The 26,742-nt window shown below is 42.2% G+C and overlaps 1 protein-coding gene across 1 annotated transcript; it reads right to left on the reverse strand.

Moving 5' to 3' along the window:
• Nucleotides 1-3,275: 3,275 nt before the first annotated feature.
• On the reverse strand, nt 3,276-25,501 carry LOC123036341 (cartilage associated protein). The gene is made up of 7 exons (XM_044455519.1): nt 24,980-25,501; nt 22,086-22,235; nt 19,179-19,350; nt 14,854-14,982; nt 14,334-14,479; nt 13,063-13,146; nt 3,276-6,251 (listed from the first exon to the last, which is right to left on the reverse strand). Exons 1-7 carry the CDS (start codon nt 25,463-25,465, stop codon nt 6,195-6,197), a joined length of 1,224 nt encoding a protein of 407 aa, XP_044311454.1. The 5' UTR covers nt 25,466-25,501; the 3' UTR covers nt 3,276-6,194.
• Nucleotides 25,502-26,742: the final 1,241 nt, after the last annotated feature.

Raw genomic sequence — 26,742 nt, forward strand, 5'->3', positions numbered from 1 at the left:
ATAAAGTACTGGAGAGCCTAGAACACCAATAGGAATCCTTCGCCACAGCCTCCTCCCCTTCCTGCCCCCCATATGCCCCATTTTGCCTTCTTTGGGAAACAGAAATAGTTACAATCTTAGAGAGGCAGATGGGACAATCCCAATATCCTGTGAGGGAGTGGGACATGGGCTTGCCCCCTTGTCATAACATTGAGGTGGCAGGACATTAGAGTTGAGAACGTTGAAAAAATCCTGTGGGCCCCCAGATGATCTTGAGAGGCCATAGGGTTGTGCCCTAATATAATTGTGTAGCCAAAGACACAAATCCTTTCGGAGTGGATGTCCCACTTGCCTTTATAGATTGGTTGAAGTGAAAGCTTTATTCTTCGATAAACTCAGGGTCAATTTTCAAGTGGACAGAGATCTGATGTAGGTAATATATCTGTTAATAAAGATGCCATACCAAAGCAGACTATGGATAAGTTTGGAAGTCACTTTCCATGCACTCATTTTCTTGATGTATATTACAGCTTGGTCGTTATGTCCTCACCCATCAATGTGTACAGTAAGACACCGACAACATTCACTAGAGAAAGAGATGAGGCCATACTCTTAAAGCATACTATTGGTGCCCACAAAATAAGCATTCATGCATTAAGCTGTATGGTACTGTGCATGTTGTGTGTGACTGCACATAAAGAATAATTGTGTTTTAGGTCTGGTACATGCAAATCTATTATTTAGCCATTATATGGGAAAGTTGTCTTTTTGGGTGCCTATCTACTTACGTTTTTCAGTATGATATTCAAATAAAATGAAGAATATATTCTAAAATTAGTCTTTCTAAAATATCTGTTGCTCTAAAGTTTAATTATTCTTCCATCCTGTACTACATTTCCAAAACCCTTTTCTATTTATAGCACTATATGGAATGCATTATGTACTCTAGTGTGCACATGCAACATATTGTTATAGTCTATCCCTGCCTGATGGTTATCTGAGAGTCTACTGTATACTGTACCTGAGATACTTCCAGACAATTCTCTAGGCAGTTGTATTAAAACTGTTAATACATTGATTATGGGTCATATGAATTAGTACAACTAATGGCAAATGTCACTACATGATTCACAGTATATGTAGGCAGGAATCCTGGATGCACTTACTTGGGTATAAGCCTACTAGATGCAATGGGATATACTTCTGAGTAGGCATATACAGGATTGTGCTGTTAGTTCAATTTATATAATGATGCAACTGTATTTGAGTGGACTGCTGCTCAAAATTATCTGGCAGCAAATCTCTTACAATTCATGGTTTTCTTGAACATTTATTAATAATTGTATACTATGGTATTTATTGCACTAGTACATATCATGATCACTACTTGTGCTTCTCCCAGGAAAGCCACAAAAAAGATATTGTCCAAGATTAAGGGCAAATCAAGTATTATGTCCAAGCGTATGTATTTTAATAAAAACCATAATCACATTGCTCTGTAAAGGTAGAAGTTAACTGATAAATATGCAGCATTAACCATTTGGTAGTGCCTACACACATTTCCCTAAATGCCACACTGAAGTAAATGGTACATTTATGGAGGAAGGGAGCAAATTCATATTTAAGCATAAACTAATACATGCTAACAGATGAATTTACATTTCAGAAAGTACACATATGTTTTCTACAAACAATTTACTCCAAGCAGAGGCAAGGGAGGTGAAATGGATTAAAATGGAAGGGAATAAATAACTGACTCCTTATTTAAGAGTTATCTGTTTATTTTAAGATTTTAATTCTAGGCAGCAAAGTCAGTTAAGATACAGAATGCCGATTTGCTGTGATGTGAGCTGTGATTTACAACACTCCTTAGGTGATTTCTTGACTTAGCTTTTTTTTTAAAAAAGCATGTAGCTTAAATTCCCCACACTAGGTCATTCAGCCCTGAAGCTACCAGAAAAATGAAGTTGCTGTTTAAAGCATGGCAGACAACCAAGAGTTCAGACAGTTGCTATGAAGGATTAGTTGTGGGTTTTTCTCACTGCCCTGCTACAAACTGCATCACAGCTCAATGTTCAAACATTATTAAATAAGAATGTTTTCTCTGGCACCATCTACTTCTCCCTACAGTTTATGTATTGAGTTTAAAAAAAGCAAAACAAAAAAGCCCCTTGAAATAGCCTTACAGCATATATTAGAATTTAAAACTAATTTCTATATTATGGTGCTTCTAATGTTTGGGTTCAGTTGTAGCTACAACTGAAGTTGGACTCAGTGCTGCCAGATCACATAGTCCTTTATTTTTGTCTCCTGGGCTATAATCTACAGAAAAATGGTGGGGGAGATCTCTTCAACTGAATCCCCTACCTTCTGAAGGAGCAGTCCAACACTTCAGCCTAGCTTCTGAAAACCAGCAATAGCTACTGTCTTCCAAATTGCCACTAGTGTAAACATGCAGGACTATGGTGTCGATGACCCTATGTAATGGCTGGATGTCCTCACAGTTGCAGAACCACCTTGAAGGACTCATGTGCTCCATTCCTCCAGCCATATCTGAATTAAACTCAGAAATTGCCAATCATTATGTGAAAACCAGGTTAATGGGTTTAAGTTCTCAGCTGTCCTGTAGACCAACATGATTTGTTTTTAAGATGTGCAAATGTGAGGACACCTAATCCACATGGAGTTATTTTCCTAGGTCTGATTCAACAGCTAATCTTCCTGAAGTCATTCATCTTGATGAAGGTAAGTGCATCCCTAGCTAGATGGGGCTTGTATTGCAAACTAGTGCTGTGGTGGATGGCTTCACTTCCCAATCTTTCAGTTGGGGACTGTTCAAGTTCCACTTTCATCTTTTGCATTAAAGATGCCAAGGTTTGAACCTGGGACTTTCTGCATGTAAAGCATGTGCTCACCACCTGCTTCTCTGAGCCCCTCCTGCATCAAAGTCCTTGGATAGGCACATAGGAACCTGCCTGACAGGAATCAGGCCACTGGTCTATGTAGTCCAGTACTGTGAAAACTGACTGGCCATGGCTTTCCAGGGCTTCAAGCAGGATCCTTTTCTAGCCCTACATGAGGGTGCTGGGGATCAAAGCTGGGACCTTTTACATGCAAAACATTTGCTTTTTCATGCAGAACTATGGTCGTTCCTAATAAAAGCAAATTGTAGCAGTTTGTGCACCAAGGCCTATATTCATGGCACAAGATGAATTGCATCTAGTTATCAATAATTCAATGTAATTGTGCTAATTACATTCACCAAGACTGTTATATTGTAGAAAACTTACAAAGGATGGATTTTTAAGGCACTTTATTGTTTAAGACAGTGGCACTTGGATTATCCGTATCAAAATCAGGTACAAACATACAGCACCAACCTCCCAATGAAGAGTAGCAAAAGGTAAAGCACCATTCCTAGTTCAGGTAACTCAGAGTCTCTAGACTACAGATAAAAAGGAACAGCAGAATGAAAGAAAACCAGGAAGAGAATTAATAAAAATACAATGACAGGCATGGGACCATTTGCCCTGAGCAATCATTCTGAACATGAATATTTCAAATTGTGAATCCATATGAGAAACAATCTGTAAATCTTTGGAGATCTCAGTAACCCTTTATAAATATCAATGGGTAGCACAATCCTAAAAATTGTAGTGTCATTAAATTATTAATATTTATTAAGCACATTTATATCTTGCCTTTCCTCCAAGAAACTCAGGCTGACATATGCATCTACTCCCCTTTTGACTCCTTGCTAAATGATGTTAAAACTGTTTCTTGCATAAAGACATGTTAGGGTGCATCAGCTAAGGAAAACACATTTTCCCTCCAAAGGGACTTTCAAGCCTCTAGCTGCTCTAGGATAGGAGAAATTTGATACCTGAAGCTTTCCCCATCATTGGATTAACATGCAGGGTAATGTTTCACCTGCTGGAATTTGCAGTGACTGTGGGCACAGTACCTCTGTCAGAAAAACTGTTGGAAACCCTAGCAGGAACCACTGCACACAATATTAACTTACTGATACAGTAAATTTCACAGTTAATGACGGGGAGTAGTAAAAGAGTGGAGGCTGAGTCCTTCTGATTATGCTATAGAAATGAAAACCACTTCTGCCTACTATTGTTAGGCAGCCTGAGCTCTGGCTAAAGAAAGACACTTGAAAAAATCACAGTTGGTGTTACTTTAGTGCAGGGGTGGGCAACTTGTGGCCCTCCAGATGTTTTGGCTTCCAATTATTATTGACCGTAGCACACTTATTCAAGGTTGTGGGATGATGGGGGTCTGGATGCCCACAAGGTGTCCACTCCTATAAGTTTAACCAGAGAATTCTTCAAAATTCCACCAATTACATTTAACAAAACAGTCAGTTAATAAAATGAAATGCTTCTTGCAAGGGGGCACAGTTTGTTGGCAGAAGGAGTTTTCCCCTTAATTTCTTCTCCACTACATCCATTTCAAAGAGCAAAAGAAAAAAAGCTGCACGGGCATTAATGGCTCTGAGGAAAATGTGAACAACAAAGTAATTGTAATGTTTGCTTACCACTGAAGATTGTCAAGCATCTAGAAAAGAGGGCTGCCCTGCTTCTTTGCCACAGAAGTCTGAGCAACAGAAATCAGTAGGTAAAATCTGGAGATAAATGTTATCACCTGATAATGGCTGCATATCAAACTGCTGTTAAAAAAACAAGCAGGCACTAAAAGAGAAGCTGGCAAACCTGCTGTGGAATAGAAGCTAATTTTGTCATAAATGGCCTGTGAAAATAGAAACAATTAAATTCACACATGAAATTGTAATAAATAAGTGTTTGTACCATATGAATTGAGTCTGTAACATGCATTCCATGCTGAAGCATCAAGGCAGAAAACAGACAAATTCTGTTGTCTCTGTAGGGGAAAATGCTGTGATGTACCTGTAATTTGGTCCATTTACTTCTCTCAGTTATTTATTCAACAAGAATAAACATTTAAATAAATTGAAATGTTTAGATGAAGTAGTCATGCCAATAAAGAATTTTTGGAAAGGTGTAATACTGCAACTCTAAGTTGGGTTTAAGTACAGTTGAAGCCAATGAAGCTTAATTCTGAGTAGGCAGGTATGGGTTTTCACCCTGCAGTGGTATTGTCAGGGAGGACTTTGGGGCCAAAGTCAAGCACCCCACTCCGCAAGTGGTGATGTAAGTAAATTTGGGTGTAAATGAATAGATATTGCACAGTATCCAACACACTTCTGCTGATGCAGTGCCAGTTCAACAAGTGCTTATTAGCATTGCACTAGAGGTTGTTTATGGTTATGCTGGGAATGGAAACTACTTTTTGTCCAAGGACCTGAGTGCTTCCATGGACCAACCAGATGAGCCTAGCAACAGGGACATTGTTCTGAAAACCCACCTACTCCTGCGACATTACCTGCTCTGGCCTACTTTTTCCTCCTCCATGGAGAAAACTCTGTATTTAATTTCATTAATGCATGCAGAAAATGAATTATAACTTGCCTTTTTTATAACCCAAATATCACCCTTCCCTTTTTTTTAACCTGGACCTCAGCTAAATGGGCTTAATATAAAATGCTTAAACATTTGGCATTAAGTCACACTCTTCAGTCTGTTGTCTCTAGTGATGTCTCACTGAAGCCAGTTAACAGTGTAATCCTATAAATGTCTACTGAGAATAGTTCAGTGAAAATTATTCCCAGGCAGGTGTGTAAAGGATTGGGGATCTATTTACTTCAGAGTAAGTGCTTTCAGCTTAAGTGTTGAAGGAACTCTCAATATGCATAAAATGTAGCATCCTTCCAAAAATATAGAGGAGTGCCTATCTTCCTCATTTACTTTATTAATTTGAAGGATTTTTGCCCCTGTTTTTGTCCAAAAATGGGTCCCCAGAGTGATTTACAAAGATCCATATTATAAAACCATGTTTTTGATTCACCCAAGCTATGATGTGCTTGCTGAGCAGAATGTACAGAAGGAATCTTGGTGCTTATTTTTTAAAAAAGAGTAAAAGTATGTGTTTAAAAAAAAAAAACTTCAAATGAAGAAGGAAAGCCCAGGCATGTGACATGAGAACCCACATCATGATTCAGGTGACAGCTGAATGAGCCTAATAAAGATTTGAGGTATTTCCAACACCTGAGCTAAAGGTGGTGCATGGAGATGCAAAGGAAGACAGCCAGAAGTCAGTTCCTAAAATTCATGCTTGTTTCAGCCAAGTCATTGTGCTCCACCATCCATTTCCAGGAGTTCATCCAGGTATTCTACTACTTCACCCTAGAAAGATTATAACAGAAAACACAGAATTAATTCTGTACAGTTTACCTTTAAGGACAAAACTTCTACCTTAAAAAAATAGAAACACTTGATGGAATTGAAAGTCCATTAAGAATTAAGTCTGGGTTTGGATGGAGTGAAGATTTTGTCTTAAGAATGCTTGATTTGCACTTGATGAGGGACTTTCACACACACCCCCTTGCATGCAGTAATTGAGAAAATTGGATACCCAATTTTTTACCCATCCTTACTCTTGTGCTTTTAAGCACTACTTTATCTGAAAATATGAAAAACTGAATGAGTCATATATAAATGCTACCTGCAAATAGAAATATATTTGGCTATTTTGCCTGCATCAGTATCATTTATCTGTATTTCATATGTAAGCACCTAAATTGATACTTTCAAATCTATGTAGCTAGTCTTTTTGATTATTTCAATAAAAAAGTAGAATGCTTGTTTCCATACTATGAAAAGTTTTATATGCTAATTTTTACAAATCAAGAGGCTGTTAAATGAAAGGGGGCTAGTCTGCTATTTCTGTCCTGCTCAGTTGGCAGGAAACTGCCTTCCCTACCCATGCTTTTGCTATTAAACTTTAAAACACTAACAGTGCAATCCAATGCATGTTTAAAAAGAAAAAAGTGCTACACTTCCCAGCATGGCTGGCTGGGAAATGCTGACAATTGTCTTTTCTTCCGTCTAACCAGGCTTACGATTGCACCTGAATGGCTTAGATCACTAGCTTTTGGAGGGACTGTCTATCTGGGGAGGAACTTCCTCAGTACTCAAGCTCAGCAAGGGAAGACCTTGCAGGCACCCTCAATTATAAGGGTCCCCTTGTGAGGAACATGCAACGGGCTTTCTCTTGTTTGCTCCAAGACTCTAGAACACAATCCTGGACAATTTCTGCCAGGTGCATTTTTTCCCCCACAGATATGCCTGAAAGGTGATCAGAATCATTGTGGCAACTCCCTCCCTTCTGCCATGATCTATCTTTTCAGTCCTCCAGAAGATATCCCAGGGATGAATGAAGGCCTCACACTGTAGCCATGACTGCAAGCCAGGTTTGACTCACCATGGCCGTCAAGCAGTACAAATGGAGCTCATGCTGTGAAGCAGAGGGGAGAGGATGAGAAGCTGGTAAAGCACCTTCCCGTCAAGCAGGAAGGGAGTGCCCAATTCACCCGCAAGCAAAAGCAGGGATCAGCTGGGCACCACTGAGGAAAGAAATAACAGCACCCTCTGAGTGCCTGAGCAAAGCCCCTCCTGTGTGCAGGTGGCAGGGGTGAGAGGCAGCTGTACCCCAAGACGGATTTCCCCCACTCACTGGAGTGCAGCTTCTCACACTGCTCCTCATGAGCTGGAGCAAGAAGCAGCTGCGTGGCACTGATGAGGAGGTGGTGGCACTGCCTGCCCCCTTCTCACTCTGGATCACCAAAGAGGCATTTCCAAGCCCAGGGACGTCCCTTTGGCAAGCCAGACTGAGACAGTGTGGCAGCAGGGGAATCAGCTGCAGTGGGCAGCCTCCAGACGGTTGCTACCACCCAGCAGATTCTTGCCCCTGCAGCTGGCTTGCTTGACCGCAAAAAGGAGCTCCACTCAGGCACTGTGGGAAGCTGAGCTCCTTTGAGCATTCAAAAGCCACAGACCGCTTTCCTTGCAAAGCATTCTTTGTTGATCCAAAAGCACAAATCACTCAGAAGACATCTCTGATCATGGACAGAGCATTTGATGAGCCGAATCTACTATTCACCTCTGGAAACTCTTTCCTTATGAATACGCCTGGGCCCCATTCCTTTGGGAGCGGCTTTCTGAAAGTGAGCATGCCTTCTCTCTGTACACCGATCCTGAAATTGGGCCGCCTGCTTCTGTTGATGCTGCATCATGGGATCAAGAGCCAGAGCTGCCTGACCTTCATCTGAGAAACTCCCATGTTTAGGGTCCCTCCTGCCTGCTGTATATCTTGAATATTTCCATGGTCTGCCTCATGGACTTGAGGGATCTGGCCTTGAGATAAGAGCCTCTGTTTCTTCTTTCCATTTTACATGGCCTAGTCGCCTTAGCCCTCTCCTATTCAGTTTCTTCTGAGGTCTAGCCCAGCAGTCCTTGAGAACAAATGCCCAAAAAGTTCTCCCTCCCAACAGGCACATGTTGAAGAAACAGAGGGGGATCAACTGAGCAGGTTTGCCCTTCTCCTAGCACTGACATGCTGACTGCCCACTCCTGCCTCGAAGATCTTTAGCGTGGGAGGAGTGGGGAAGCCTTTGACAGGTGCACCAAATAGCAGTCATCAGTGGTACTCTCTGGCTTGATGTTTCTGGCCCTGGGACCACACCAAGTGTGTTTCGGGGTTTGGACAGCATGACACACAGTTGTAGTGCCGAGAAACCATAGAACAGACCACCTTTCTGCTCATAGTTTCTCAAAACTATTCTATCTTGTGAGCCGCCCCGAGGCTTCGGCAAGGGGCAGCATAGAAATGTTTTAATAAATAAATAAAAATAAATAAAAAACCATGCTGAAATACCAGGATGGGGTCTGGACAACAAGACAGACCAAGAAAGGCTAAAAACCACCATTGCTTGTCATGTTCTGTGAACCCATGCAGATTGTAACTTCATAGGAGCCACTCAAAATATACTTTGTGCAGCCACAATATTTATGTCAGTGGTTTCTCAAAACCAAGCATACCTACACTGAAATATCACAACAGGGTTTGGATGACCTGACAAATCAACTTGCATAAAAGGCACCACTGCAAGTCATGTTTGTGTGAACCTGCCCATTCCTTTTGGCATTGCAACTGGTTTCCACTCATTCTGCACTGAAGCTTTTGAAATGGTTACATTTTTTACATTATTTTTACTATTTTACTATATTTTTATTTGATTATGGTTTCTATGATTTCGACCTTTTGTAAACCACCTGAACTGATTTAGAAAGGCAGTCTAGAAAGACTCTGAATAAATAATAAATAGCACAAACAGAAAGTAACTCCCAAACCATGCCATTTGGTATTATTTGAATGGCAGATCTCCACTGATCTTGCAAGTACAGAATCCAGAACTACCTTGTGATGCTGAAGACCTGATGGCAACTAATCTTGGCAAGCATTAGCCTATACTGGCCTTGTCTTACTTTCGGGCAGCCCACCCTTTGCCTCTGATGTTTCTTGAGTATCAGCACAAAGATAACCTTTTTGGAGTCCAGGTAAGCAGTGCTGCAGGGTCTCGGCACCCCACGCAGGGTGAATATTTATGCTGGGACACTTCTGGAGGGGCACTACTGCAGGATATCTAATTCCACTTTAAACCAAACTTCTTGGCAACTTACCAGTTGGGGAAGACTAAGGGGAGGGCAGCTGCCTGCTCTTCTTTTCCCCACAGCTTTGTTGGAACTTCTGTAAAATGCTGAAGTGGTTTTAACAGCTTTTGAAGGATGACGGTTTGCTTTGCTTTTGTGCTTACTCGAAATCTTTAAAGCTGTCAGGTCAATAAAGAGACTCTTGGCCAAGTATTATTTACCTTACCAGCAAGCAAGAAGCTTGCCATAACAGAAATGGCATTCAAAATATTGCAGTCTTCAGCATACATAAATATTTGCTGAAGGAATGATTTCTGGGGAAATAATGAAACCTTTTCAAACTAGTAAAAACAAGCTCTCGTGCTCTCATTAGAGTAATCTGGATTTATACCCCTCATGTCACAAAGACACATACAAAGGTAAGTATCATTCATCTTTCTACACGCCACTAGGGATTTTACTGAAACAAGAGTGACCACCTCTGTATGAACCTACAACTTCTAAGATGCCCTTGCATTTCCCTCTCAGTAATCTTGTTTTGCCTGATGCAGTTGACCTGGAGAATTAATACTCTGACTGAACCAGTAATTCAGTTCATTACACTCTTGGCAACATGAGCACTAATGGAAAGGTGTATGATTTGGTACAATAGCATTCTTTGCTTATTCTGGCAGAATGTCCCTTGACACTGAGAAGCTGATAAGAATGACTGAACTGTGTCAAGTTCTCCCAGGAACTTTTAAGCAACCTTACCTGTGTCATTTCCCTGTGTCATTTCCCTGTCATTTCCTTTTCTTGCTGGTAGCAGCCATCAATATTAAAAAAACAGTGTAATTATGTCAAAAAATGAGTAAGTATACCTAATCAGAGAGGGCTGAAATAATCTTTGTGAGTTTAGCAAAATGCCCAGTGCCCTATGCTTCTCTTTCTTTTGATAGGGCAGAAGATGCTAACATATATCTGAAAGAAGAGAGGCTAGAAGAGTGTTTTGCTTCTGGAAAGGCCAAGTGACCAGAAAGGGCAATGAAATTTTATGTAAGTATGAGAGATTATCTCCATCCTGCAATTCATTTTCAAGAGAGCAAACCAGAGAGCAAAGAACTTAAGAGTGGACACCAGTTGTTTCTTTCAAGCATTGAGTTTCCAAATCACTTCTGCGTAAGGTAGGAAGAAAGCGATTGGATGCTGGCAACTGGGATACACAAAGGGCCATGGCTTTATAAATAAGCTGGGAAAACCCATTCTTAGAACTGACCTGAGACCAGAGGGAGCTCCAATTCCTGCAATATCTAGCATGGAAAGATATGCTGGAAGGGGGCACAACAAGCTTGTAAAATAAAATGCAATACATAGAAGAAAATACATGGCTTTGGGGCACTGGGGCACGGAAGGTCTCAGGAACAGGTATATGAAGAACTGGCTAAATCCATGGAAATGTTCCCTTCTCTGGGCACCCTCACCATTACCATATTGACTGGGAGAAGTGGGGGAAAGGTTTTGGGGTCTTAGCTGAAGAACAATCTCCTATAGGCCAGATTCCAGGCACAATCTGTTGGTGAAGGTCAGGCCCCCCTGGACTCAGAGGTCTACGATCGTTCAGTGCAGACCAGAGGAAGTACTCTTCCTCTAGCCATGCTCCTGCCTGCATTTTCATTAGATGCTCTTTTTGCCCACCTGCTGCAGGCAAACGGAAGGAAGCTGCAGAAACATCAAGCTATCTTATATCCTGGCCATTCCTCTCCTCCCCCAAATTCCCCCCTTTTCTCCTTTCCAAGGTCACTTTCCCAGCATTGGAGAGAAGGCAGTGTAATTCTTTCCATGCTGACTGTGAGGAGGAGTAGAGGAATGTCGGTGAGCTTATTCCCAGCTCGGAGTGCTATTTCTGACCTTGGATCTTGGAGTCTGAAATAGCTGGTGGCTCCTCAGATGCTGTCCAGAGGCCGTAGGATTGCTCCCGTAACAACCTTCAGCCGGTATGACCTTAATATCTACCCAGGCTTTTAAAATGTCTAGTTGCTGGCATTGTCACTGTTTGTTTTAACTGTTGTTCTTGTTCTTTTTACATGCTCCTTTACTATACACTTTCATAGCCCTATATTTTAATATTGTTTGCGATCAATTCATTTTGTAAGCCACCTGGGATGCAGTGTAAATGAAAGACAGTAAAACAGTTTTAAATAAATATAGGATGACTATAAAGCCATAATACTAGGCTTCAGCCTACCCTCTGGGGGAAAAGGATGATTTTTATTGCCTGCATCATTCTCAAACTACAAATGGAGAAATACTTTTCTTCATAATAACCTGACATGTTCCTTTTGACTCTGCCAGCCTTTTAAATATTCCCATGAAAGTGGATATAAACAGCCTATATTTTTACTATTAATCTTCCTGATAGCTGGAGCAGGCATGGCATGCTGGTTAGAACAGATGGTAGTTCTGGCCCAATTCATTGGGAAGGCAGCAGATGTGACAGAGTGGCCTAAACAATAATATAACCAAAACTTTTATTTATAGATGGAATCTGTTCTTTTTGGGTTGTGGCCAGACATACCCAATTTCAGTCATAAACAACTAAAGAAGTCATGCTTAAATAGGTAGCAATGCAGGCACTTGAAGGAAAAACATATTCCACAAACCAAAAGCAAAGTGAACAGCAAATCTGGAGCATGTGGTAGGGACAGCAATGGATCTGGTGGCCCTAAAGGTCCACTTCGGGATCACAAGCTGATGGAAGTAGAACTTACGTTCAGCCAAAAGAAAAAGGAAAATAACCTGCTCTTGTCACTAGACATGTATGTTAGGATTGCAGTGGTGCTCAAGGTGTGTGGTTTCTGTCATGACTGCAACCTGTTCTTCATAGGCCAGCCAGGCACTGGCCAAAAAAGATAAACTCCAGTGCTTTCTATCAGCCAGGAAAGAGGAGAGTTCAGATCCTAGAGATGGAGGAAGAGGATGACATGAGGCAACTTAACCTTCTTCCCTTTTGTGCCTGAAGCCAGATATGGAAAGGAGTTATGGGGGAAACTGAGCCATCTTGCCTGTCACAAAGTCACCTACGTTAGATCCAAAGGGGAAGAAACTAAAACAAGCTTTTACTTCTTTTGTCTGTTCTCATTTGTCAGACTTTTCTCACTTCTGCTAAAAAACAAAACAAAACAAAACAAAACAAAACAAAACAAAACAAAACAAAACACCAGAAGTTACTCTGGTTATGTGATATTGAAACAAAGGTTGTCCTCATTTCCTGGCTCTGCCCCTGTGCCTCAATCAACACCCTGACGTGTATGTGTGCGCGCACACACACACATGTTAATCAAGTGAGACTTTGCACAGTGAAATGAGAAATGCTTCACATGCTTCTTTTCTACATATTAGGTTGCTCTTAAAAGCAAAGAACCAGAATCAAGAAGAAAAGGTAGAAAACCACTCCCATATCACATACGTATTCCTCTAACAGCCAGTGACTGTGATTTCACCAATATATTAGTCTAACTTTACTTACTTCATCATCATCCATCACATACTCTTTAGCGTATTCATACATTTCTTTCTGAAGTGTTGTGATGTTGTAATACCGAACTGCTTCCTAGAAGGGTAACAGCAAAGATGCATGTCACTTTAACAATAACACAGTAAACATGGTTACTTACAAGCATTCTTAAGACAAGTTCCTAAAGGCATGGAAACATTCATGCACTCTTGCTCTAATACACGGGCTGCTAGCTCATTTGCCACAAGGGTCTAGAAGTTTTGTCTGGCCTTGCCAAAATTGTGATTGCCAAGGAGGGCCCAGCTGGAGCCCTGCTGCCTTGGATTTCCCAAGGGGAGGCATACTGGGAACCTGGACTCCATAAAGTGAAGAAAGCCTCCCAGTAGCCATGAGCTCATACCCCAGACTATTTCCCACCTTTGTAGCTGTGGAGGAAGCAGATTTCCATGCAGTTGTGGGGATGATCTCTGCCCACTTGTGTTCAAAGTTAGTTGTCATGCTGGTGGTACAGTCACCATGGTGACTGTAGGATGGCTAGCATGTATTTGTATCCCAACTTAAATCATGGTTTGTTATCCACTCCATAATTTATCTGGCAGATGATCAAACATCCATAGTTTTTTGAATTGATCCTTGGACTGTTTGTTTCCCTCTTCCTTCACCTCTTCCCTTTTGCATCCCTACAGCCTTTACAGCTCTGCATTACTGGCATATAATGAAGTTAGCATTTTTTTGATTCCGATTCTCTTCATGGGTTGGCACACGGTTAGCATCTCATAGTTCCAGGTTTGCATTTGATGACAATCAATGATTCAACTGGCAAATGAAACCATGGCGTTTGGGTATGTGCAAAACAGAATGTATTGCCCCAAAATGTTGCTGCAGACCTATCCAGGTGAGTATGCATGGCCTTTTAAATAAAAAATTTCAACCTAAAAGTGACGGGGGATGTGGCATGCATCCAAGCCCTGTCCCCAACACACCTGTGTCCACAGACTCTTCTTCAAAATTTTGCACACTCCTTGCATAGAGCAGGAACCCTGATGGGGCAGCTTTCCTAATTGAAGAGAGGCTTCTACATACACACAGCCAAATGTGGTCAGAACCCCAGCCATTGCACTGAATGCATGAAGATGTAAAGAAGTGCTGGCAAGAGGTGTGAATGCCCACACTAACCACAGCTGCTCCGTGTTCAAGTAAGTGCCTGAATGAGTCTCTCAAAGGTGTAGGAGTGGATGAGCCATTTGCTCCAGCAGATCGTGAGAGATTAACTTTTCACTTACAGGTCTAGGCTGGAAGTCTTCGTCTGTGAGCCCCCATTTGTCTTTATGATATTGATAGTAGACCAGATTCTGTTTCATCACTTCATCTTTCTGGTCAAAGAGCATGTAGCTAGCAACACATGGTGCTGCATTCTTCAAATCATTCACTGAATGAATATGAAACAAGACAAAGACATCTCAGAAGTTTATTCAACAGTTATCTCTTTTTGATCTCAGAGATCATGCCTGGATCTATATGTGGGCTGTATGCCTAAATGCACCTGGAAATATACATATTAGTGTTTAAGTCTGAAAGCTATACAAAGTGGTTCTAGAAATTGTAGGACGGACAGGATACAGTGCAGGCTTTTAAGATCTTGTACATGGGGCATCCTTTCACTGGTACGGAAGACTAGCTTTGCAGGTAGGATAGGCCATGATTTTTCTGTCTAGCAGACTGGAAGATTTTAAACATGCCAAACAGAAATGTGATGTGTGTATGCAATCCCCCTTTGAGTGTAGAATGAGATCCCTTACTTACACTTATAATAGGCAAATTGCAGGTAGTGGTACATAGTTGCCACAAATTTCTCGACTGCATAGCCTCCTATGACAGGTGTCAGATCGGGTTCACACTTCATTTTGCACTCAAGAACTTCCGTGTAGTGATCTGTTTAAATAAAAAAAAAAGTTTGGCATGCTCTATAGTTATTTAATTCACTTTTTGAACCAGCGCTTCTGTGGTAGATTCCAATCTCCTGAAACTCAGTAACGCCAATGTTATGTCATTTGGGTCAGAATCTGGAGGTGGGAAGTGTCCACAGATAAAATACTGTATGGTCCACAGAAGCAACCCATTCTCAATAAAGTTATATTTGACTATATTGCCACCTACAGGCACTAATTGAAAAAGTTCTCATAAAAGTAACCATGCATTTGCTATTACACCTGGTCCAACCATTGCTGTTCACGGTGAATTAACTGCTGTATTACAGCATTATTTATTTACAGTTTTAGAATTTTAATTTGAGAAATGGGGGAATTGAAAACCATCATGCTGTTCAACCATAGAGAATAGTCTGAGGATCTTAGTACATGATATGAAGCCTTGATACAGGTTTCTTTTGTTTATTTAAAAAGAAAAAAAGAAAAGCAATCTTCAGGTGGGATTGTTGAATGGAGTGGTAGGCTTAATCACTTCCCAACTCACTGCTTGCCCACTCCAAGTACCTGTCAGGTGACTCTCCTCTGAGAGACTGGAAGTGAGGAACAGGTGAAAGGGATGATGGGATCTTTAGTCTAACAACCTATGATGGGCCACATGTTCCCTACCCATGACTTAGAAAATCTGTGAAGGAAACCTGGGGTGGTGTATGTGCTGCAACAGAAAATTAGTGGGGAAGGACCATGCTAGTCTTTTACCATTCAATCCCACCTGATCTGCAGCTGCTTTTTTAAATATATGTTTCTGTTACAGGCATTTTTACATACCGTGTGGCTAGTCCCTAAGGACAGGATAACAGCAGTGTTTTTCTTTAGTATCAAGTTTCCTTCAGTTTGAAGCAGATAAATATATGATGTGTAGTTAACAAGATGACTGGCCAGAAAATGAAGTTTTGCTACCAGTTTTACTTACGTCCTGATTTTACAGATTCATCTGCAGGGTAAAAGGCTTTTCCTAAGCTCAAATATACAGGCATTTAAACCATGTGGCTTCTGCTTATCCACTAGCATTGCAGAGAAGAACTATTCACTTGTCATGGGAGCATGTGGCTTAATTTACTTGCAAGGGCTGCTATGTTTTATCAGGCCATACAAACCCAGACAGCAAAGGTTGAGTCAACCCTCACATAACCCTAAAACAAGCCATTGGTTACTTGAGGATTGTATAACCCTTAAACCAGGGGTGTCCAAACTTTTTGCAAGGAAGGCCAGATTTGGTGAGGTGAAAATGTGTGGGGGCCGACCATTCAGCCTGACATTCTTTGAACCATTAACATTAAATGCAAATGAACTATTTTATCAAAGACTAAACAAATAACTTAACTGCACTAATGTGAAGGGTGATACTGAGATCTCGACTGCATTATATAGGCCAGGTTTTGATGCGCAAGATGTCACACAGGTGTAAGTCACTTAGTCTTGTCCTCACACGGTTCTTGTTAATGTTCATAACCGAGAATGTCTTCTCGCACAAGTATGTCGAACCAAACAAGCTCAGCATTTTCTTAGCAAATGTTCGAATCTCTTAGAACCTGTCTTTATCCAGCTGGCAGTAAAAGTTGACAAGAGGGAGCTGTCGGTGCCGACTGCGACACTCGGCGTCACACTGCAGCTCAATGAGCTCCAGCTGCAGGTGGTCTGGAGCGTTATCAGGGTCCACAGAGAAAGGAGATGAAAAAAGTGTGATCTCCTTTTCAATAGCTGCAAAATCCAGAAAGTGCTGTTGAAACTCCTCAGCCAGAGATGAGATGCCTGCTTCATACCTCCTTATTTGCACACTCATTCTGTGGAAAACTGGTCATTATTTCCTGCAGCGATGGGAAATGTGTGGTATTGGGCTGCGTTTGTGACAGGTGCCTTTGGAAAAGTAGCAGCTTGGTCCCAAAGGCATTGATAAGTGAATACAGTTGGCTTACACTGCATTTTGCCCCTGAAGGATTGTGTTCGGCACATTCAGATGTCATGTTATGTCAACTAAAAATCCAAAATCAGCCAGCCAAACAGGATCAGATAGCTCTTGCATCAGTTGTCCCATTTTTGCCAAGAATTGTCCGATTTCCTCCCTAAGAGAGTAGAAGCGCTGCAGTGCAGACCCCCGACTGAGCCATCGTACCTCGTTGTGATACACAACATCTCCGTATTCAGCCTGGATGTCAAGTAGAAACTGTTGAAACTGGCAGTGGCACAGGGCTTTGGAGCAAATATAATTAATAGACTTCATCACCGGTTTCATAACATGATCATATTTCAGATGTTTGGCACAGAGAACTTGTTGGTGAATAATACAGTGGAGTTTTATAGCTTTGCCTCCTCCTTCGCTGACTTTGTTATAGACTAGGGTTGATAATCCACTTCGCTCGCCAGCCATGGCAGGTGTGCCATCCGTAATAATCCCCGTGACTTTATTCCACAGTAGTTTCATGTCATCTATGGCAGAACAAACAGAAACAAATAAATTTCTTCCTCTTGTTTGGTCCTTAAGGCTCTGGAGGTCAAGCAGCTCTTCACTCACGTTCATGTCATTGTCCACTCCTCTCAAAAAAATCAGTAACTGAGCGGTGTCAGATGCATCCGTGCTTTTGTCGCAGGTGAACGAAAAAAAGTCAAACTTCACTCCTTTTGCCTCTAACTGTCCCTTAATATCAGATGAAACGTTTTCAATTCTCCGTACCACAGTGTTACGAGCCAGGCAAACATTGGCAAACACTTGCTTCTTCTCAGGACAAATTTTCTCCACCATTTTCATCATGCAGTCTTTAATAAATTCACCCTCAGTAAAAGGTTTGCAGTGCTTGACAATCAGCATTGCCACCTCGTAGCTCGCCTTTGTGGCGTCACGGGCTCTTGTGAAAAAGCGCTGCTATGCCATTAAAGCAGCTTCCAGTTCCTTCAATTTTTCGCCGCGTTCGTTCCCAGTTAGCTTGTTGTAGTTAGCATGTTTCGTCTGGTAGTGCCTCTTGATATTGAATTCCTTGAAAACAGCCACAGTCTCTTGGCAAATTAGGCAGACACAGTTGTTTTGTGTTTCAGTGAAAAAATACTCCAATTTCCACTTGTCCTGGAAGCGGTGGCCCTCGCTGTCAACTTTCCTTTTTTTAGTTACAGTCGCCATTTTAGAAATGGGCACACAAGCCTTGTGTCACAAGGGTCGCGCAGCGAGAGTGCTGACTCTGGTCTACTGCCATCTTCTGGTGAAATATAACCACCAGCCTTGAAGGAGTACGAGGCAGCAGGGGGCAGCTGTGGGAACCGCTGTGTGGTGAAGGGAAAAACGCTGGCCAGTGGGGATGAGTGACAGGCTGAGCCAGCAGGGAGAAGAGGCTGCGGGCCGCTCGAAATTTGAAAACGGGCCGCAATTGGCCCCTGCGCCGGACTTTGGACATGCCTGCCTTAAACATCTCCTATTGCTTGGCTTCACATGATACAACAAGCCACAGCAAGCTGGGGATCCATGGGCACTGCGTAAAAATGGTGCTTGCAGGCACCCAGCACATTGCAGGAACCTCTGTGGGTAAAAGAAGCCATGTTGGGTTGTTCTGTCATGCGTACACAGAATGGGCAGGAAGATATAAAGCAGGAAGAGGACAAGAAGAGTTGAAGAGATAAGGGAACACTTTCCGAAGAAGACATGAGGTGAGCTGTTTATTGGCATTTCTGATCATGAAAAAGGAAGGCTGTTATTTTCCATTCTTGTTGTTTCTTGCACAGATTTAACTTAATTCTACACTCTGAAATGCATGCGGTACTCAACTTTTCATAGTTTATCCACTGGAGAAACCAGCTGCCCAGCTATGTGGTTGCCTGGGCAACCACATGGGTATCAGGCAACACCCACTATGTTTTTGCCCCCTCTTCCTCTCCTCTTTCCCAAATTCCTTCTCTATGGTTTAAAGCAGCCTCTCCCAACTTGGTGCCCTACAGATGTGCTGGAGTACAAGGCTGGCTGTGGAACGACGGGATTTGTATTCCAACACATCTGGAGGGCAAAAGGCTGCAAAAGAGCACCTTAAACCAGGCCCCTATCATCTAGTGTTATTGGAAGAGAAATCATTAAACAGGGTAGATAAAATGGGAATATTTTAGGATATCAGGGTATCCTTTAAGAACCCTTTCCCTAACTTTAAAATAGAGCTGACCACCTACCTGCTATAGAGAGATAGAACTCTTTGAAAGTGGTGATCTCCCGGGAGACTTCACAGGCTGCTAAGCAATCATCGTAGGTTTTGTAGAACTCAGGAAGTGCCAGCTCCATGTCTGTGATGGCTGTCTTCCAGTTTTCTCCATTGTATGCCCTTACTGCCCTGATAAAGAGATTCTGAGAAGATCAGAAGAAATCTTAAGACACGGACATGACGAGAATGGCCTGATGAAAGACAGCATTGCTGTGACAAAAGAGGCAGGTGCGCTCACACAGCTGCTCCTTTCTATGCTTTGGTAGCAGATCCAGGTAGGCTGCTTCACCAGCAAGCCACCTGCCAGCCACCCCTTCATATGCTTCATTGCCAGCAACCAATCAGAGTCATTTTTAGCAGGATCTCTAGGCGTGCAGTCTCAAATTTACCATGTCCCTAATGTCTTGGGTTGGCAGACTTTCCTTCTGCCACCACTTTAGTAAGCTGGTACTGAGAAACAGAAGGTTATATAGACTTCTTTTAAAAAGAAACAATGTATTCATAAGATAGAGAAATAAATAAAAGTACAAAATATCCAAATACAAAACACTAGAAACATTTTCTCCGTGGCATGACCTCTAGGATTAAAGCAGGTTGTTAAAATACATCTTTTTGTTCCAGACTAATCAATGCCTATTCTTAAATTGTGGTTCATGGATCACTGCTAGTCCACAAACTCAATTCAGGAGGCTCATAAAAAACTGGAACAGCCAACAATATCTGTACTTGGTCCTGCACTTTTTTCTGACAATGTGAATTAACATTGTTTTGACTAGAACTGGATTATTGACTAAGCCAAGAAGGCCCTGTCCTAGGGCCCACGGCTTTCATAGTACAGCACTGGTGCATCAAAATATAGCAGTCGAAGGGGCCTTTCTCAGCTGCCTGGCCTAGGGTTTTTTCATAACATGGGGCTGAAGTGATGATGCTAGTGCTGGACAAAATGTATTATTAACTATATATTATATATGTGCTTCGATGTGTATAACAACAACAATAAATGGCCACAGAGGCATCCAGATATTTTCCTGTGATCCACATGGGGGAATAGTCTAAATTATCTTCCTATGAATTGCATCTAGGCTTACAATCTTAACCAGTAGTATATTTAATATCCAGCTATTAAAAAGAAAGCAAATTAAATGACTGTGCCTAACTCATTTATAATACAATTTTATATATGACTCCTCAGAAGTAAATCTGATTGCATTCCAGGGCTTACTCGCACTTAAATGTGCAAGATGGGGAAATATCTGGATTGGCATGTACAGCAAGATGTTTGATGGCTAGTGGCACCAGGTACATAGGATGCACATGTAAAATCCACCTACAATTGTGGGTTTTTGTTTTAGTTGAGGAGAGGAGAGGAGAGGAGAGGAGAGGAGAGGAGAGGAGAGGAGAGGAGAGGAGAGGAGAAGAGAAGAGAAGAGAAGAGAAGAGAAGAGAAGAGAAGAGAAGAGAAGAGAAGGCAGCAGAGGATATAAAGTAACTGACTGTTGTATAGATAAATTTCTGTTTTGTTAAACTACCATAGAGTGTTCAAAGATAGACAGATGGAGGGGAGGTTAAAAGTTTTGAAAGTATTGGTTCTATTTGTTTAAAACTTCCTTAGCAACTTTGATCGTTTTAGCTTGTTTATTTTAGTTTGCTTTGTTTTACATATGTTTCTTTCTGTATCAGTTCATGTTAAGAAAATAAAAAATTATTTTTAAAAAATCAGGAAACAAACTATCAGTGGTTGAAGAAAAAGGGTTTGGACCACGGGAAATGAAACATGACTTTCTGGAGAACGTTAGGGGTCATGTTCCCTAGGAAAGCCCAGTTTGGCCCTCAGAATTGAGGTTTTGCCCATTTGTGTGAAAAAAACCCCTGAAATCGACCATATTCATTAATGAGGGGAAATATTCCTGTAAATGGATTTTTGGGACTGTGTTCTGAAATACATTTCACCCTAATTTATTTTGACAATTGTATCAGAATTAGGTATTACCAATACAGAACAGTGATGAGATATCTCTGTTCAAATAAAAGCATTATTAAAATCTCAAAAAAAATCAACCTACAATTCATAGTCACACGGAAAGAATTTCCTACAAAAATGTCTTATCACTATAGGAAATTACATAAACCCTGCACATCATAGAAATTCCTATTTTGTAATGCTTATAAGTAGCAGAAAAATGATACCAGTCATGGCTTTCCAATACCTGTTCTTACTTATTTAAATAACCTTTTTGTCCCACTCTTCAGATAAAAGCAAACATATGTGTATTTGCAGAGTATCTGACCACAGCTGAGATTCTAAGTTTTAAACAGAACCTTTACTTACTATTAACAGGCATCTATTACTACTACAGGAAAAGTAAGTAGCAAAAGTCAAACCAAAACCAGCACCCCTCTTCCCTACATTGATTAATGATTGGCTTTCCACTCGATTTTTTTATCTCTCCATTAAGGATGGAAGCCCATTTCTGATAGGAAGCTATTGCAGTTTAGGACACAATTTAATTGAGATGACTATGAATCTCCAAACTTGGAGGATTAGGGGCATCCTAGGAAAAGGAGGTGACCTTCACTGCCCCACTCCTCCAGCTCTGCAATCCTCTCCTCCCTCTAACTCCTTTCCAAGGTTGAGTTCTGACTCCAGAGGCAGCCAGAACATTACTTGTGGGAGGAGGATCGGACTGTGAATCCCCAGCTCCAAAGTCAGAGATCCAAGATCTAGGGACCATAGAATTGCTCCCAGAAACTAGTTTGCAGATTTTTTTAAAAAATGTGGTTTAATAGATCCTAAACCATGGGTCTTCCTTCTTCCCTTTAAAAAAATACAGAATATAATCAGAGAGATTCAGAAACATAAATAGGATGGAGAAAATACCTCATAGGATTTTGCTTCTAAATCTTTCATATAGTCTTCAGCATCTGGCATGCTTTTGTAGAATTCCATATTCCTTTTCATCATCTCATCATCAGGATGTTTCAAAAGAAATGTGTGTGCTGCTGCAATGGCTTTTGGGAGGTTATTTGCCTAGTCAAAAAAATTTAGAAAAAGATTGATTATATTAGAAACCCACTTTTGAAAAAGTCGCATCTTTTATACACTTTTCTCCTGGAGCTTCAATGTAAACATCTATAGGGTCTTCATTCTTCTAAGAACAGCATTCCAAAATACAATAAAGTGACATATATGACAAGGTACATAAACTGCATTTATTTTTAGTCTTAGTACAACAAGCCATTTCCACTGAGTGAAAGCTGGGATTTGTCCGAGGGTGGGAAAGAGGAGTGAAGGAAGCCATGAGAAAGGTGGGACGCTCTGGAATACTAGATTGGTGGAAGAATGAATAACAGGACATAGGTTGGGAAGGGGCAAATATGAGCATATAATGGAAGTGAAAAAATGAGGTTTTTCACATAAAGGAGCCAGAGAGTGCAAAAATTAGTATATTAGCTACTGTAGATTAATAAACTAGCAGGCCATTTTTTAAAAATTATACTGAAGTTTAATAGACCTTAAGCCAAAGACCCACAGAATAAATAATCATATATCTAGAATGTTACTACTATTATTACACTGCATTTATATCCCACTTTTCCTCTTGTGAGGATCCCAAGGCAGCTTACATAGTTCTCTTCTACTCCACTCTTATCCTTGCAACAAGCCTGTGAAGCAGGTTGGGCATAGAGTCTGTGACTGGCCCAAAGTTACCCAGTAAGCTCATGGCCACATGGGGACTAGAACGTGGATCTCACAAGTCCCCAATCCAATACTCTAACCACTACACCACAAGTGGCTTTCCAGATGATGGAAATGCGTTACAAATACATCTAGAGTACGTTGGAATACAGTGGCCCAGTTCAGGTCGCCTGATGAGCTGGAGCTCCAGAAAATCCTGGCTGATTGGGATTGAGCAAGCACACTTGTGCCTGCTGTCAAACTGGTTCTGCTTAACTTCTCCCACCAGAAGGAGCACTTAACAAAAGATGAAATTCTGTCCCTGGTTTGTCTATCAGGATGTCCAGATGGGGATTCTGCCCTGTCTCTCTCCAAGCAAGCCACAATCAAAAGCTGTGCTTTCTTAGTTGAGCAATAGTGGAGTGCTGGTTGAGCAATAGGGAAAAGTGTGTGACATCAGCAAAAAGCTGTACTGGCATGGTACTGGACTTGCACACTTGCAGCATGCGTGGAACTGGAAATTAAGAAGCAGCACATGGTATACTGTGAGGTGAGTGACTGGATCCACATGGGAAACAGATAAACACAAATGCATGGCTGTGGGGCATACAGTGCGAGCAGCAGCATGGAAAGCAGTGCTGAAGCAAACGCAAAATCATGGATAGCGGCATGAATAAAGCAGGTGACAATGACTAATTTGCTAAAAACACATGGATCAATGGAAGGGAGAAGTAAGTATGACATGTATGTGAAAGCATCATGGATCCATCATATTTGGATTCTTTTCTTTATCTGAGGAACTTAGATTAAAACTGATCCAAGGAGTCAGGAAAAGCACATAATTGGTCAGGGGAAAGGTCTGTGGGAAAGTATGTGTAGTACAAGAGTAGGCAACCTGGAACCTGCTGGATAGTTTGGACTACAGCTTCCACAATACCTATTAGCCTTGGTGGCTGGGATTGATGAAGAGCTGTAGTAAACACACACACACCAGGTTGCCTACCACTAGCATATATGACACCTGAAAAAGAAATTATATGCAATTATGTGAAAAGTTGGTTTGATTATTACATCATTTATATACCATGATAGAGCTAAAGTTCTTTAGGTGGTTTTCACTAAAAATTAACTCCATCAACAGTGCATCCCTATGTGCTCATAAACTTCCAAATTCAAGGATTAGAGGTATTCTATGGAGGACAGAAGAATCTATTTACATATTTTGCTTCAAAGTCCAAGAAGGACAAGTTGTGGTGTTGCCAGATTACCATAGTTTCTGGTGAATCCTGTCTTCTTGTCTCCATGCCTCCTTCGAATACCCACAACACGTGGTCTCTGAGGTCACTCTTGTGACTTTGGAGTCTTGGCTAGAAAGAGCAAGCTCTGGTTTTGGAGTGCCAGCTCCAATCTTGGAGCGCATTTCTGTTCAATTCTTCCTGCCAAGAGGCTATGCCTCTTTTTTTAAAGGTGGCATCCAGGGCTTTGGTAAATCCATCTGTGTTTCACTGAATGTCAGAGGTCTTTTGTTCCATCAACAGTTCACTAACAGCACTGGATTTTTTTTTTACTAGACTTTTGTTCTACTTGCACTAATTTGCAGTAGCCTTAATCTGTACTTAATGTAAATTAGCACAAATCATCACCATTACAAATCCAGTCTACAGAATTCAAATGCCTCTGAAAGAGTTGCTCCAATTCAGAATCTGCATAGTTGGATTCTGAACTCATTGGAATCAGTGGTGGGTTTTTCTAACATCCCTAGCAGACAACACCATGGCAAGGAAGACAAATAACCATTGGTTTGGAGCACTGGATGAAGGAACTGGGCAGCATGCGAACTGGAAAAATGGGCAAAAACCAAACACTTGCAGGCCACTTAAGGAAAACTTCCAAAATCAACATTAGGGTGGTACCTTCATAGAATCGTAGAGTTGGAAGGGGCCATGAAGGCCATCGGGTCCAGCCCCCTGCTGTTGCAGGACACCAGGTTACACCATCCCACCATTTACACGGTTCGCACCATTGTGGCTGGCCTCCTCAACGGCAGGGGCCGAAGGGGGCTTGGAGGAGGGGCGCGCGGGGCGAGGGGGCGCTACCTTGAAGTAGGCGAACTGCAGGAACTTGTACGGATCGCGGCGCTGGAATTCCTCGAGCACTTCCCGGCTGGGCTGGGACTGGCGGAAGGCCGGCAGCCCTTGCTTGCAGCGCTTCAGGCACTGCGCCCTGCGCAGGATGTCCGCGAAGGCGCGCAGCTCCGGGAATCCGTCGAAGCGGTCGGGCGGCAGCGGCGCCTGGCCCTCGGCGCCCCCTTCCTGCTCCAGGCGCGCCGTGCTGCAGTTGAGGTGACAGAAGGCTTCGCTGTCGCGCAGCAGGCGGTGCAGCCGCAGGCTCATCTCCAGGTAGCTGACGCTCTCGGGCCAGTTCTCGTTGCTGTACTGGTCCAGGCCGTAGCGGTAGGCGGACTCCAAGGGCATCAGCTCGTCTCGCGGGAAGCTCCTGAAGCTGTAGCGCTCGTACTGAGCCAGCGCCGCGGCCGCGAGCAGGCAGAGCGCGGCCGAGAGCAGCTGCCGGCGCCTCCACATCCTTCCCGGCCTGGCGAGCAACCGGACACCACGTAGCAAAAGGGGGCAGCGGGGCCTCTCCCTGCCTCACCACTCCGAGGGACCAGGCGGGGATACAGGCGGATTGACGTGCCACGCGGGAATCCTCCTGCTCCTCCTCTGCTGCTGCTTGGATGGCTGGCTTTTTGTTGGCCGGCCCCTCTTCCAGAGTCGTTGAGTAGCGGCGCTTGGGAAAGTAGAGGAGGGGAAAGGCTACTTCTGCAGAGAAGCGGAGTTGGAGAGAGCGCCCTGGCTGTAGTTGCTGCTGCTACTCCACAACTCTCTCTCCTTCCAGGCCTTGTGGCATTCCGCCGCCCCATAGTGAGCGTGTTCTTTAGAAGGAGGGAAAGTATATTAGCAAAGAAAGCTGGAGGACAAGGGCAGTGTTGGGGGCCGGCCCGCTAGGGCAGCTGTCCGAATTTCTGCAAGTCCCGCTTCCTTAACCGGCCCGCTAGCCAAAGGTAGCTGCTGAAGAAAAGGTACAGGGGCTGTAATGATCTGATCCCCCTGAATTAACTAGCTCTTTACCCACACGAGTTGCACTTCCTGCTGCCCCCCCCCCCCCGCAGCCCATCTCTCTGCTTGAGTTTTTTTTCTCCTGAAATCAGATGTCCTCTCCAGGAATGGCTTAGCAGGCAGGGCTTAGCAGACACATCCAGAGAGAGAGACTTAAGAGCATATGTAAATGTGTAAATATATATAATTTTTAGAAATCAAAAGTTTAATGTTCATTTATTAATATTAATATGTGCATTGATGTTGATATTGATTTATTCATACCTTACATCTTTCCCTTCTGTGCATATATACACCCAAATTACAAAATCAAAAAAGCAATGATATAATCATAAATTAATTTTGTTTGTTTCATATTATATTGACATGTATTTATGATATTGATATTAAGATTTGTGCTGATATCCAATTCTACGTTCTTTATATATTTGTGTTGTTATTGACATGGGGGCTGCCATATTTGATATAGTCCTGCACCTAAGGAAGCTTTTAGCTGGATACAATTCAATGCCATTTGATAGGAAACACTTCTGATCTATGGAAGTGTGATTTGGCTTAAAATGGGGTGAAAACACCCAGTTCCTCATTCTTCCCTGCATATTGAGGCTATAAAAGGCATGGGTGCAACTACTCGACAGTTCCTTGCTCTAAAGGAAGCTTCCAACTGGACACAGACATAGCACAATATCATTGCTGAAAGGTCACGTTCCCCTAGGAAAGACTACCTACACATTCTTCCTCAG

This window comes from Varanus komodoensis, unplaced genomic scaffold, assembly GCF_004798865.1.
Source record: "Varanus komodoensis strain SLA01 unplaced genomic scaffold, ASM479886v1 scaffold10, whole genome shotgun sequence".
NCBI classification, from domain to species: Eukaryota; Metazoa; Chordata; class Lepidosauria; order Squamata; family Varanidae; genus Varanus; species Varanus komodoensis.

What these genes read in the sequence shown, in the direction of transcription:
- LOC123036341 (XM_044455519.1), bottom strand. Translation starts at nt 25,465, where the DNA reads ATGTGGAGGCGCCGGCAGCTGCTCTCGGCCGCGCTCTGCCTGCTCGCG. An exon ending in TGCAGTTCGCCTACTTCAAG is followed by an intron (nt 22,236 to 24,979) that starts GTAGCGCCCCCT and finishes TTTTTTGACTAG; the next exon opens with GCAAATAACCTCCCAAAAGC. An exon ending in ATGTGATGGATGATGATGAA is followed by an intron (nt 6,252 to 13,062) that starts GTAAGTAAAGTT and finishes TAATCTTTCTAG; the next exon opens with GGTGAAGTAGTAGAATACCT.